The following is a 14,944-nucleotide window of genomic DNA, read 5'->3' as shown; positions in this document are numbered from 1 at the left end:
CTCTTGATTATTGGGAGCCTCCCCTGCATAGAGGGCTTGGTTCTCTTGATTAAATACAAGTTCCATAATGTAATACATGACAAAATCCAATGGAAACATTGAAATCCCCCCAATCCTGAAAAAAAAATGATAAGTTTGTTGGATTTTGAGTGAGATAAAAAATTCTACTTTCTCCATATGAAATCTAATGGGGGCGAAATTGTTGAAGAATCTAGGGCAAATTGGGTGTAGTGTGATTCTTCTTTCCTTGATAGCAATTTGTGGAGTCTTTTTACTTTTTCTTGTTAGCTTAATCTTCTTCTTCTTATTATTAATGCATGTGTGTGTACTTCATCAAACTGCTATCAAAACATAAGAACAAGAACACAAGATGTTGGCTCTCTACCAGGGCCAAGAGCTCTATTCTCTTGAGAGGAAAACCCTTCAGTAAGTTTTCACTTATTGAAGCTTTTTTCTTGATCAATGCCAAACCCTAGACCCTTGACTAGAAGATCCTCCAAGCACAAGTCAAGTTCTTTCAAGATTACTTTTTCTTGCAGCACTTTCTCCTCCTAACATCACTTTATCTTTCTTCCTTCAGCGCTTCTTCCAGCAACTATAGAAACCTTCTATTGTACACTCTAGAATGTCCCTTGACCTTTTTCTTCCTTCGCTTGTGATGGAACCTTTCTAACTTCAGGAGATGACTTTGTTTCTTCTCAACCGAACCTTCTTTTCCAAATATTGCAGACTTTGAGCAGCAAGAATGTAGCCCTAATTCTTCGCACATGTGAGGGAATCTCCTCACAAGAACTATGTTTAGACTTCTCTTACTCCCTTCACTTGCATACCCTTCTTCCACGCTTGAGAGAGAGGCCTAGTTTGAATCCTAAACAATGAGATATGGTAAACTGTAAGTTACAGCTGTCATAACTGCAAAGACAGCTCTCCTTTCCTCGCATGTGTGGCTGTAACTAGCCCTTTAACACTTTGGTTTTCTTCTATCTTTCTTCGCTACCTTGGAGACCCTTTTCTTGTCCTCTTGTTACCCTTTTCTTACCTTGTACCTTCGCAGATTTCAGAGAGGAATGCATTGTCTTTTGAGGGAGTGGACAGCCTTTATATATAGAGGTTTGTCCCTCCTTTAGGCCGACTTGCTGCTTTGAGGCTGACTTGATTTTCTTTGCTGCAATAGGTGCTTTTAATGGTGCCATTGCTTCTTTTGATGATGTCTTTGCTTGGAGGATACTTGACTTTGTTTGGAGGTGTCTTCTTTGACTTTTATACATAAATGTACATAATGTAACATACCCATAAGGTCTTCAACATAATTCTTTTGACTCTTTGACTCACCTATAACACTTTCACATGTGCTAGACCTACTTCAATGAGCAAGAAACTCATTGACATATATTATAAAAATAATATTTCTTTTTTTGAATAAATACAAATGTCAAAAGTACATTTATGAAGACCGAACCTAGTTACATTTCCTTCAACAGAAACCACTCTCAAACATTCTGAGTCATTTCATGGTAATGTTAAAAATTTAAAAGGATGAAAATGAAAAATAACATCCATTTTCATCCTTTTACTTTAAAAATTTAACATTACCATGAACTGCATATCAACACTAGAGCCATAGGTTTGAACATTACGCTACCCCACTCAAAAAAAAATTGTTTCCAATCTTCAATAGCTACCTCTATCACTCCTGAATTGCCAGGGAGCGAAAAAAAAGTCACTTTCTCACTAAAACGTGGTTGTACGACTTGGAAATGCGTTTCAGGTCTTACTGGGCCATGTTTCCCCCACATGAAACGTGGCAGTACGGCCTGAAACGTGTTTCGAGGCCGTACCAAACGCATTTCCACGTTTCCATATCGTTTCTGCCTAGAAACGGGCTCAGGCCCAACGTTTTCTGCAACATAGGTTTAAGGACTTTTTTTGGCCTTGTCGTGGTCCTAGAAGGCCTCGATCCTCCTCCTTGACCCTAGACGACAGCCATTTAGGCTTTCCATGGGCTTCTCATGTGAAAATTCGGGAAACCCCGAATTACTACTGCAGCAACTAATTAAGTTCCTTCTATTTGTTAATTACTGAACAAATTATTTACTGCTTCCTACAACAAATACCGAAACTAATACACTGTAGCCTTCGCCAATTAAAATTACTTGCGGAAACAAGAAACTGAGCAAGAAAGAAATACACAACAAATTACACCTATTTTTGGACAAATTTCCCCGAAAAAACCCAATGCGGGAAAATCGGTGCAACAACTGAGGGTTTGTATTATTAAGCAGTATTTTTCTGAATACAATCTTTGGATGCCTTGTTGGCTATCCAATAAAGAGAATATGACTGACAGAGAGATGAGTGAGATATACCTCACACTATCACTGGTGATTTTGCTGAACCATTTTCCTCTGAGACTTCGACTTCTTCCCTCCAAGTCTCACACCCCGGCTTCTAGCTCCAGAACTCAACTTCTCCAGCAAAATACGGATCTCCTCTCAGGCTCTGTGTTGCTTCTACCTCAACCTATGCTGGCCAGCGTGGCCTCTGCATTGCCTTTTCTGGATCTCTCTCTACCTTCTCAATGATGTATTCCTAGATCAGGAGACCCTCTAACCGGAAAACTATCCCTGCCCTCACTGCAAGAAATCACTTCAATCTTCTCTCTAGCAACTGTTGCGCTGCCCTCTCTGAGAAATTCGATCTCTTAATCTCTCTTCGATTTTTTTTCCAAATGCCCATCAAGCCTTCTCTTATAATCTTCTCGTTGAGAACCAACGGCCCAAATTAGATTATAACCAATGGCTCATATCATTTTGGCTTGATCCTCGTCTTCTTTTAGAAGTTTCACCCACAATTTGATAAATACCCTTTAATTATTTTAATTTCGTAAGTTTAGACTTAGGCACCCATTAAAAATAATTAATTATTTTAATAAAACTGTCTCCGAGTGGAATTTCCCAAAATGATTTCTGGGTATTGTGGAATACATGTGTCCAAGCCTCTCTGCAAATTTTGAGGCTTAAAGCACATTTGATGCTACCAGAGATCAACACTCCCTCTTAGCGAGGAATGTGCTCTAGTGATGCAATTTGCTGAAGCATCACCCAAATTTTGTAACATTTCCCTCTGCGTTGCTGTTGTCTGACATCGTTGCCCACCAACCACTACACAAATGTTGCAACTGTACTGCTGCTGACGCTACCACTGCCAACATTGCATTTGTACTACAACCCTCATAAGTTCTACATCTGTGCTGTAGCTGGCACTGCCACTGCCAACACTGCATCTGCATTGCAACCTTCTCCAACTACTGCTGCTACTGGATCAACAATGGAAAAGCATCCAAAATTATTGAATAGGTATTCAGCATGATACATATGTTGTTGGAGTTCTGACTGCTGCTATTCTATGCGTTGACCCTCTGAAGCCTATGCATTGTCGCTGACTTTACACTGTGCCAACTGCACTGTTGCCAACTTTGCTCTATGCTACTCAGTCTCTGACGCTCCTAGCCACTGCAACTGTCACTCCGGCACTCCTCTGCACCAACTGACACTGGTCCATCCTACCACTACTGATTTGGGCTCCTGTAGCAAGGTATTGATCCAAGAGGTGGACTCATCAAGGATCCTGCCCATCTGTAGTTCTTTCGAACTACAATTCTAGATCACCCCACCTCTCCCCTAGAGGTATCTGGGCAACCATGGCAAATTCTTCCTCCTCGATCTTTGCGGATGCAGCCTTCAAATCTTGCTTCTCATCCTTTTCCTTCTTCTTGAGAGGACACTATGTAGCGTAGTGACCAAGTTCACGACACCAGAAGCACTTGATTTTTGAAACATCTTTCTTCTTCTTTCGCTGCTCCTGCTACCCCTTAGATGCAAGGGCTACATTTTCTTCCTCCTCCTTTGGCTTCGTTCCACTGCTACTGTTGCTGCTACTATCAAGTTTGCACTTGACTAAGTTTCTCCTCATCTCTTCCTATTGAAGAACGTCCCACATTCCTTCCCAATCCGACAATCTTTCTCTGCCCAGGATACTCTGGACAAACACTTGCCATTCTTTTGAGACTGAATTCAGGGCCAGCCTCCCCATCTCGGTAGGCTGAGGTGTTGACCCCACAGCTACCAACGAGTCTTGGATTTCCTAAAGCTTCATTAGGAACAGATCAATGTGTTCACCCATCTACATCTACGTGGATCTCATTTCCTGCTCCAAGTACATCTTCCGCTGCTCGGAAGAACCTTCGTATAGCGTGGCCAATGCTTCCCACATCTGTCGGGCAATACCCTTGCCAGCAATGTGACACACTACGTGATCTCCCACTCTGTTGAGGATCAATCATTTGGCCTTTGCCATTTCATCCTTGTACTTCTTGAGCGGATTTGGATCCACAAGTAGAGCTACCACACTATTGGCATAGGTTTTGAGATTGTGCTCATCCAGAAGGCATGAGATCCTTGCCTTCCATATCACATAGTTGGATGCACCCTCCAACAGATCCTGATCTCACAACCCATTAGCTACCATCTCTACTAGTGAAATGTCGAATTGCCTCCTCTCTCCTCTACACTATTGCTGGGCTGGCCTACGAACTCCTTGTTGGAGTTAGTAGATCTGTTGCTCCCTACTGCTGCTCAGCAAATGAGAATTCGCACTTCTTGGCTAGAAGTCCTCTAAGGAAGAATTCCCTCAACAGTGTCTCTTTTCTTCCTTCTGACGTTTTTCTGCACCAGCAACTACTGCAGAAAATTGCGTCACACTAGAAACCTCCTCTTTGTTGAAGCTTCTGCACTGCTCCCTCTCACATTGGCAAACTTCGATCTTGAAGTCTTACCTCTCTGTCGACTCACTCAGAGAGAGACCTTCCTCGAAAAATTTCCCCTCCTGGCCTGGACTGCACAATCCCTCTGGGGATTTTATTTGCTGCCTACGCAACACTTCGACCCTCCTCTTCAGCACTGGGCTCTTCCGGCTATGCTCTCTTGCTTCACCTGCACCTCTGATACCATGTGAAAATTCGGGAAACCCCGAATTACTATTGCAGCAATTGATTAAGTTCATTTTATTTGTTAATTACTAAACAAATTAATTACTGCTTCCTACAGCAAATACCGAAACTAATACACTGCAGCCTTCACCAATTAAAATTATATGCGGAAACAAGAAATTGAGCAAGAAAGAAATACACAACACATTACACCATTATTTTTGGACAAATGTCCCCAGAAAAACCCAATGTGGGAAAACCGGTGCAGCAGCTGAGGGTTTGTATTATTAAGCAGTAGTTTTATGAATACAATCTTTGGATGCCTTGCTGGCTATCCAATACAGAGAATATGACTGACAGAGAGATGAGTGAGATATACCTCACACTATCACTGGTGATCATGACTGATCCAGCCGCAGAATGGCTACTCCCTTGATGCCTCTGCGCAATCACTGCATAGGCCCTGCATCACAGCTTTTGGGGATTGTGTCATTCCTCCTGATCGATTTGCCTTTGAGACTTCGACTTCTGCCCTCTCGACCTCACACCCCGGCTTCTGGCTCCAGAACTCGATTTCTCCAGCAAAATACAGATCTCCTCTCAGGCTATGCGCTGCTTCTGCGTCAGCCTATGCTGCCCAGCATGGCCTCTACGCTGCCTCTTCTAGATCTCTCTCTGCCTTCTTTGTGTTGTATTCCTGGATCAGGAAACTCTCCAACCGAAAAACTATCTCTGCCCCTCGCTGCAAGAAATCACTTCGATCTTCTCTCTAGCAACTGCTGCGCTCCCCTTTCTGAGAAATTTGATCTCTTGATCTCTCTCTGATGTTTTGTCCAAGTTCCGATCAAGCCTCCTCTTATAATCTTCTCGTTGAGAACCAACGACACAGATTAGATTCTAATCAATGGCTCAAATCATTTTGGCTTGATCCTCATCTTCTTCTAGAAGATTCACCCATAGTTTGATTAATACCCTTTAATTATTTTAATTTCCTAAGTTTAGACTTAGGCACCCATTAAAAATAATTAATTATTTTAATAAAATTGTCTCCTGGTAGAATTTCCCAAAACTATTTCTGGGTATTGTGGAATACATGTGTCCAAGCCTCCCTGCATATTTTGAAGCTTAGAGCACATCCAATGATACCATAAATCAACATCTCAAGTCCTTTACTTCCCTCAGCCTCCCTCCTTCAGTGCTTTGCTGCCTTCGCTCTCCTCTTGGCCCTCTTTTTGACCCCTTTCAGCCTTTCCTTGGCCTATTTTCCCTAGCCTCTAGGCCTTTAGGCCTCGTGTTGATTTGGGGTAGCATCGGATGTGCTCTAGCCATGAAAATTAGTGGAGAGGCTAAAGCACATGAGATCTCCGAGACCCATAAATGGTTTGGGCAGATTTTAACCGGTTTGGGAGATATTAAAATAATTAATATTTTTAATGGAGTTCCTAAGTTTAAACTTAGGAAAAATAAAATATTAATGGGTATTAATATAAAAATGGTTTAGAAGGTTTTGAAAGTCATGGATCAAGCTAAATCTAATCTTAGCCGTTGATTAGAGATTTAATCTCGATCGTTGAAGGACCAACGGAAAAGTATAAGAAGAGGCTTGAGGGTCAGTTGGAAGACACACCAAAGTGATCAGTCATTCAATTTGCTAGAGCAGGATTGCTAAGCAAAGTCGAATCAGTGATCAACAGTGAGGGGAAGTGAGTACTGGACAGAGAGGCAGAGACAGTGCCAAGAGACCAACACAGAGGCAGAGAGCGAGAAGCAGCAACCAGAGCAGGCCACGCGGAGCCCAGCAGAGACAACACAGAGGCCAGAGGGACTGCGTCATCCATGCAGAGGGCAGCTGGAGTGACGCAGAGGGTCGTAGAGGCTACGCAGTGCCTCAGAGGGTTGACGCAGCGGGGTTTGTGGCTGACGCAGAGGCCAGAAGGGCCAGCGTAGAGCTTCAGTTGTGCTAGAGAGGGTTTCGTGGGACAAGTTTTCGGAATACTTGTTTCAGAATAGAGAGGTATTGTTGCCAGTTATTTTTCTCTGTCAGGTGAGCCAGTTTGGCACCCAAGGAAATATTGCATAATAATAAACCCTCATAATAGCTACATCGGTTTTCCTGCATTGGGTTTTTCCGGGGACATTTGTCCAAAAATAACGGTGTCACTTGTGTGTTTGTTTTCTTTCAACTGATGATCTGTAGATGTTGAGATTGTATTGTTTTTATTTCGTTATTTATATGTTTTAAGTAACTTGTTCAAATTTAACAAGTAGAAGAAATAAACCAGAAGAATACAGATTAAATTTCTAACTGGTAATATTTAGAAATTTCAACATGGTATCAGAGCATGGTTGCAGATCACAGAATAGTTGAAGGCATCAACTAAGGAGAGCATTTGCAGTAGAATAAACTGTCTCGAGTGACAGTAGTTGATCTTTGCAGAAGCGACAGAGGAAGGGTTGACGCAAAGGGATTGCGTCATTAGTCCAGGCCAGAGAGAGGCCAGTGTAGAGGCTGAGGAGGCCAGAAAGAGACTCACGTAGAGCCACGCAGAGACCAGGAGGGTTGACGCTGTTGGCTGAGGGAGTTGTTTTGCCAGTGCCGAAACTGCACAGAACCTAGAGGCCCATTCCTTCAGTTGTTGGGGCATAGGAAGCTATGGGAAGTTTGTGGGAAGAACAATACCGAACAGGGCAAAACCAAGGTAGAAGGAGTTGCTACCGAGGCAGATTTATAGCCAAGGAATCCAGATCAGTGTTGCGGGTGCACAGAAGATCGAAGAGGAGTAACTTGACGATTGGCAAGAGGATTTCCAGAAGGGAAATCGGGACTCAGAGGGAGTCTAGCAGAGAACCTCCAGGCGGGAAGTAGAGAGACTCAGCGGGAGTCGAAGAAAGAACTTCCGGAGGGAAGTAGAGAGACTCGAAGGACTCGACAGAAGAGCAAAGAGATGGTCGTGAATGAACTAATGGATCAAGACAGGTTGGACGGGGCGTCAAACTTTGTGGTCTGGAAGGCCAGGATCTTGTCCATTCTGGATAGACATCACATCAAGGGCTTCGCCTTGAGAACAATGGCTATCCCAGTTGACCCTGCAGCGAATGAAAAGTACGAGGAGGCAATGGCCAAGGAAAAATGCATCATGCTTGATGGGGTCAAGGATCATGTGGTCCAACATATTGCCGAGAAGGGGACGAAAAAGGAAATGTGGGACACCTTGAAGACATTGTACCCGCATACTTCCGTGCCGAGGAAGATGTTACTTGAGAATCAGCTGCAATCATACCAGATGCAAAAGGGGGAGCTGATAGATCACTTAGTCGGTTGAAGGAGATCCGGGACCAACTGACTTCCATAGGATCCACGCCAGATGAAGAGTTGACGGTGAGGACCGCACTTAACGCAGTCTCTGAGGAGTGGGAGACATTTGTCCAAAGCATACTGGGCAGGGCGGATCTTCCAGATTAGGAAGAATTGTGGGGGATCTTCGACAAGAGGAGATTAGGCAGTTAAGCAAGGCGGGAAGTAGCAGCAAAGGAGTCCGGATCAAGAAGGAAGAGGAAGAGGATGCAACTTTGGCATCTACGGGAAAGCAGGAGAAGAGGAAGAAGGAGGACCTCTCTAAGGTCAAGTGCTTCCACTGTGAGGAAATGGGTCATTATGCGAACCGGTATCCGAAGAAGAAGAGCAAGGGAGAGGCGTCTGACTTTAAGGCAACGCCAACGAAGGCAGAGAAGGAAGTCGAGGAGGATGACGATTGTGCCATGAGTGCTCATGTACCTCTAGAGAAGAGGTGGGGAGACATCGAGCTATAGTCAGGAAGACTACAGGCGATGAGGGGCAAGATCCTTGAGGTACCCAACCTCTTGGATTATACCTTTCTACGGCAACCCCTAAGTGAGAGTAGCAGAACTGGCGGATGTCGGTAGAAACGGATGTAGATGAAGCAAAAGAGAGTGCTACAGTGCAGGAGTCCCCAGGCAGCACGAGGTTAGCAGGCTGCAACAGTGTGAGAGGCACGGAGAGTGTTGCACCAGTGCAGGATGGCACAGAGAGGTTTGCAACGGTGTGAGATGCAGGGAGTTGTCGCAAAAGCACAGAGGTTAGTGAGCACTTGTTAGCGGTAGAGAGAGCTTCAACATCGGGAGTGTTACTAGCCTGACAAGGATGTCAGAAGTTGGGTGGATCAATTACTTACTTCTCAGTAACTCAATTGCAGTGCAGTATCATGATGCAACATGATGAGAGGGAGATGCAATGTAGATGCAGTGTTGGGAGGATGGACCAGCAGCAGCACGGATGTAGAGGGAGCTGTCGTACAAATGCAACAATGGAAGTGGCAGGGTCATGGGCAGCAGTACAAGATGCAACAGTGCAGAGGATGTTAAGCAGAGAGGCCTAGCATCAGCACAGGTACCGGTGCCATATAATCAGAGTGATGCTTAGTGAGGAGTATTACTAGAGCACAGTCCTCGCTAAGAGGGGGTGTTGATTTGGGGTAGCATCAGATGTGCTCTAGCCATGAAAATTGGTGGAGAGGTTAAAGCACATAAGATCTCCAAGACCCAGAAATGGTTTGGGCAGATTCTAACCGGTTTGGGAGATATTAAAATAATTAATATTTTTAATGGAGTTCCTAAGTCTAAACTTAGGAAAAATAAAATATTAATGAGAATTAATATAAAACTGGGTTAGAGGGTTCTGAAAGTCATGGATCAAGCCAAATCTAATCTTAGCCATTGATTAGAGATTTAATCTCGGTTGTTGAAGGAACAACGAGAAAAGTATAAGAAGAGGCTTGAGGGTCAGTTGGAAGACACACCAGAGTGATCAGTCATTCGATTTGCTAGGGCGGGGCTGCTAAGCAAAGTTGAATCAGTGATCAGCAACAAGGGGCAGTGAGTACTGGACAGAGAGGCAAAGACAGTGCCAAGAGACCAGCGCAGAGGAAGAGAGCAAGAAGCCGCAGTCAGAGCAGGCCACGCAGAGCCCAGCAAAGACAATGCAGAGGCCAAAGGGACTGCATCATCCACGCAGAGGGTAGCTGGAGTGACTCAAAGGGTCCCAAAGGCTGCGTAGTGCCTCAGAGGGCTGACGCAAAGGCCAGAAGGGCCAGTGCAGAGCTTCAATTGTGCTAGAGAGGGTTTCGTGGGACAAGTTTTCTGAATACCTGTTTTCGAATAAAGAGGTATTGCTTCCAGTTATTTTTCTCTGTCGGGTGAGCCAGTTTGGCACCCAGTTGTACTCAAGGAAATACTGCATAATAATAAACCCTCAAAATCGCTGCACCGGTTTTCTCGCATTGGGTTTTTCTGGGGACATTTGTCCAAAAATAACGGTGTCACTTGTGCGTTTGTTTTCTTCAGCTGATGATCTGTAGATGTTGACACTATTGTGTTTATTTCGTTATTTATATGTTTTAAATAACTTGTTCAAATTTAACAAGTAGAAGAAATAAACTAGAAGAATACAAATTAAATTTCTAACTGGTAATACTTAGAAATTTCAACATCTTCCAGCCCAATGCTAGCCCTATTGGGCCTAGCGCTAGCCCTTCTTGGCCCTAATTTTCCCTCTGCCCATCTCTGAAATTTCTTTTTTGAAGATTGGTGGGTTTTGCAGGTATAAATTTGCTCAAAACTTGTATTTTCAGGTGGCATAATCATTGGAGAAATTTTTGCTATTTTGGGCAAGTGATCTACAAGATCTTGGGCCTAGGTTTTGCTCTTTAAATCCTTACCTTGTCACTGTTTTGCTTCAGCTGTCATATTCATTTTATAAAAATGAATTAAATGCTCTAAAATCATATCTAAGTGGTCTAAACACCCTAATAATTTCATGGTAAAAATTTGCTAGTCTTTTGGCTACTTGGGCATTGAATATCTAGCTTAGATCCACTTGTTAGCTTGTTGGAATATCTCTGCATAACTGAATAGATCAGATCTGATATAAACCTGAAAAGAACACTCGAAAGGGTATAGGATTGATTGGTGTAGCATATAGCATATTATCATAGCTTCTAGACATCTTGGGCATCAATCTTTTGGCATAGATCTCTAATTTATAGTGGCTAATATCTCTGCATAAAAAGTATAATAAGATTTGATATTTTCTGAATTTAACATCTTAAGAGGGCTAAAAGTTCATCAATTTACATTGGCAAAATTATTTTATCAATTGGCAAGTCATTGGTCATTTTCAGTTTCATATGCTTGATAATTCCTTGACTCGAAGTGACTCATCCTCACCACTGGAACTCGTGCCTGATCAAGAAGATCACAGATTAGATTCCTTGAATTAAGGCACAAATCAAGGAATCCATTCCTTCACTATTTTCAACAGATCTTGAGAGACAGTGCAGAACTAGTTGCACTCAGATACTAGAGGGGCACAGTTAGATACTCAGTAGACAGGGCAGAGCTAGTAGCAGTCAGAGACTCAGGAGACAATGCAGCAGCTAGTTGCAGGGATAGTAGATTAGCTCTCAGTTGCAGTAGTTATAGTAGCAACAACATGAGATCAGATGTAGCGCAGGGAGTGTTGGAAGCAGTGCGGGGAGGCACAGAGCAGTGTTGGCAACAGCGCAAACACAAAGTGATTCAGCTATAGGGCTAGCAGATGAATCTGAGTATGCGTAGTGGCTTGGTGGACAATGACAAGTTGTTGCAGATGTCAGACATTGGCAGTGTGGTCTGACTACAGACGAGCAGAGATGTTAGAATAGACAGAGAACACCTTCCTCTCTAAGAGGGAGTGTTAGATTTTGGTAGCATCAGACAAGTGTTCTAGTCTCGATTTGTGTCTAAGAGACTAAGGAACATGAGATCTCCAAAACCTAGAAAAAGTTTCGTGAGATAACCTTGTGAAATGCCTAAATTAAATTAATTAGCCATCATATAATTTTTTTGTAACTTAGGAAAAATGGTTAATTAATGGAAATTGATTAAGGAAGATCGAGAATGCTCTAGAGACCTATAATGGAATTAGTGGGTAAATTATCATAGGGATGTGGTCATTAGAATAAAGACTAACAAGGAAGCCAATAATACGGAGGAAGACGAGTCTATAGTTGCTCAGGTTACAAAAGTATTCTTCTTGTCATAAATCATATGGAATCATGAAGCATATAATGGATCATTGTATTAGTAGCCTTCATATTGTGCAATAGACCTTGGTGTTTTGTTTCTTTTCTTTCAAAATATGGTAGAATAAAGTAAGGATATGACGAGGCAGAATTGGCAAGTTATTGCTTGTAAGAATAATGGTGGGCAGGGGCAGGGTTACAATGTACAGTTCAAATTTATTTCGCTGCTGGTCTATATGATGACAAATGTAACTAAAGAGAAGGCGGAAAATATAACTTAATTGTCGACTTAATTTGCATGTTAATTTAAGGAAACATATTTTTCAATGTATGATTAACGGTAGAGAGATGCATCACTAACTAGAAAATTAACAGTGTAAAGAACAACTTGATGTTGCTTTTCACTTGTTCGATGTGCACCACTATAACACTTGGGTCAAATATAGATGCATATATAAGATGTAATGCAGATGACATGTATGCATGACATACAATAAATTTTTTAATGAAAGTAGAAAACCAAATAAATGGAATCAGAAACTTACATAAGCATATTAGACATTATATTTTACATAACATTGTAGCTTTTGTCATTTGACATATGAAAAAAAATAATTTATAGCTGATGTATGGACAATTGGATTATTGAATCTAACGTACCAAACTGTTCTGTGATCAGGCATTATATCCAATTTCTTGTTTTTTTTCCTCGAAATTGACGTTTCCTGGAGCAACAGAGGACATTTTTGAACACTATCATAATTTACCCAGGTTATTCATGAATGAGGAAACAACTTCTTCTAGTTCTCAGATCCGAAGGGTACATTTGGAGCTTGACCTGGGGTGAGAAAGAAATATTATTTGATCCATATGTTTTACAATAAGATGGAATATTTTTTTGCATTTTGTGCTTTTATGTTGTGACTGCATCTTTACCTCCAGATTTGATAGATTATTTAAAACAAGACTGCATTTTAGTAGGGTAATTGATCGATTCGTGCAATTATTTGGTGAATCTATACCTTGTGTAGCAATGCTTTTAACTGTTTGACAAGTCAACATAAACCCAGATAACTATGTATGTCTGCATGATTTGTTTTTTTAAGAAAATTGGTTCTCATCCTAAAATGACATTCATAACAGGATGCATCATCAGAATCATAAAAAGATGCTATTGGTTATTTCGTCGATTTTCAATAAAGTTATGTGTGAAATATCTGAGAAAATTGTGAATTCAACTTCAGCCTAGAGTCTGTCGATCTTTTAATTGTTTCATACCTACTAGATATATAGCCAGCTGACTCTGTTTTGTACTTTGCAGTTCTCTTCAAGAGGTTTGGGTTGCAGTTCTTAATATCACAGGGCCTCTTGCTAGTTGGTCCTTTTCTGAGAAGGAATTGCCAGGTGGTATATCTATTCTAATAGAACTTGTTTGAATAGACATGTATTATTTACTCTATATGAGTTAAAGAGCTAAGAGCATAATTTAACTATCTGTTTCCAGATCCTGAACAAGTAAATGGCGGGCCACTGTCTTATATATTACGATTAAGTGGCAGTAGTTCTGAGAATTGGAAGTTTTGGGTCGAGGTAAATCACTGGTCATATTACTTTAAATTTTGGTAACTTCCTTGGTAGTACCAAAAAGTTATTTTCATTCGTCATCTTTTATGTAGAGAAGTGGAGTTCCGGGCTGAAGGGTTTGACTGGTGATTGATTCTAGATTCTTTTTACACATAGAAATATGCCGTTTTTTGTTAATATAATCTCTACTCCAAATTTTTCCTGCTCTATAATTGTTAAATTATATATATTTTTCTTTGGAATGCAGGCAAGCAGTTCTGAAGCTTTAAAGATTGACCTTGCTGTTTTGGATCAACGTCTGGATAAGCGGGCAATAAAATTGAAACAGGGCTTTCCACCTTGGGTTGATGTTACTGCGTACTCAAGTTTTTTGTCAAACTATGTGTTCTAAATTCAAATATCAAGAAGAGAAGTAATTATATTTTACTTATTATTTTGTTTCTGAATGTATCCGTTCTATTTCAATGCAAACGAAGGTTTCAATTATATTTTAGTCAATCGTGGTGATGATCAGTAATGTAATTCACAAGCAATTCAAATATATTTGAAGTCATGCCAAACATATATTCTTAAACAATATTCAGTACCAATCATATTAATCAATTGTGGCCCATATCGTGGGTTCACAGCTTTGTTTGAACTAGTTTAATTTGAAAGCAGCTCGAAGCACAGATTTGTTGCAATATTTATTAGCACAGCTTACTATGGGATCTAATTAAAGAATTGCATCAACTCTAGTCCATCTATCCTTCATCAAAGCATGTGCAGAATGGAATATCTATTAAAATTGTATCTCATTTAAATATTTATAGTGAGCACTAAGTGTCTTTTCAAGCATAGTAATTCGGCATGAGTGATATTAAATAAATTTAGGTTCTCTTTGATGGGTTCAAGCTTCATTTATAGCTCCAGTTAGATTATTAGGAAGCAGTTTCAAACACACACTAATATTGGCATGTCTATCATGAAAGGCTTACTGTGTGACCGACCTATATCGGTATAATGACTTTTTAAGTCCAGCATTCTTTTATCAAAAGTACGCATGACATGAGACGTATCAAATGTATCTCATTTGTCTCTTTTGTTGTCTAATTTGACTGTAAACAACATTGCACAAGAAATAATAACATGCAGCAAGTTTTGGATCCTTAAAAGTGGAAGTGACGGTCCTCAAGCTTAAAATTCAGTGGCCTGTTTTGAATACCTCCAACGCTGATCATGATTCAGATTGTGCATTCTTATTTTATGTTCGAGTCTAGATGGATTGGAGTTTGAATGGAGCCCAAAAGTTCAG

General features: G+C 41.2%; 1 protein-coding gene across 3 annotated transcripts in view; it reads left to right on the top strand.

The window, feature by feature from the left end:
- Positions 1 to 14,493, top strand: part of LOC149141582 (uncharacterized) — a 498,683-nt gene extending 484,190 nt beyond the window's left edge. For 2 of the 3 annotated variants that reach the window (XM_089452912.1, XM_089452913.1), the window contains 4 exons: positions 12,746 to 12,909; positions 13,388 to 13,470; positions 13,571 to 13,656; positions 13,898 to 14,493. In XM_089452912.1, coding sequence (XP_089309038.1) covers positions 12,746 to 12,909; positions 13,388 to 13,470; positions 13,571 to 13,656; positions 13,898 to 14,041 — 477 coding nt within the window. In that variant the 3' untranslated portion in view covers positions 14,042 to 14,493. Of the gene's footprint in view, positions 1 to 12,745; positions 12,910 to 13,387; positions 13,471 to 13,570; positions 13,657 to 13,897 lie in introns of those variants that run through there. The other variant, XR_016265175.1, reaches the window with a different exon arrangement.
- Positions 14,494 to 14,944: the final 451 nt, after the last annotated feature.

Source organism: Pinus tabuliformis, chromosome X, assembly GCF_031772625.1.
Source record: "Pinus tabuliformis cultivar Carrire ecotype Pingquan chromosome X, CPIR1, whole genome shotgun sequence".
NCBI classification, from domain to species: domain Eukaryota; kingdom Viridiplantae; phylum Streptophyta; class Pinopsida; order Pinales; family Pinaceae; genus Pinus; species Pinus tabuliformis.
The sequence above is the reverse complement of the archived record's forward strand: the minus strand, read 5'-3'. Positions and strand labels throughout refer to the sequence as shown.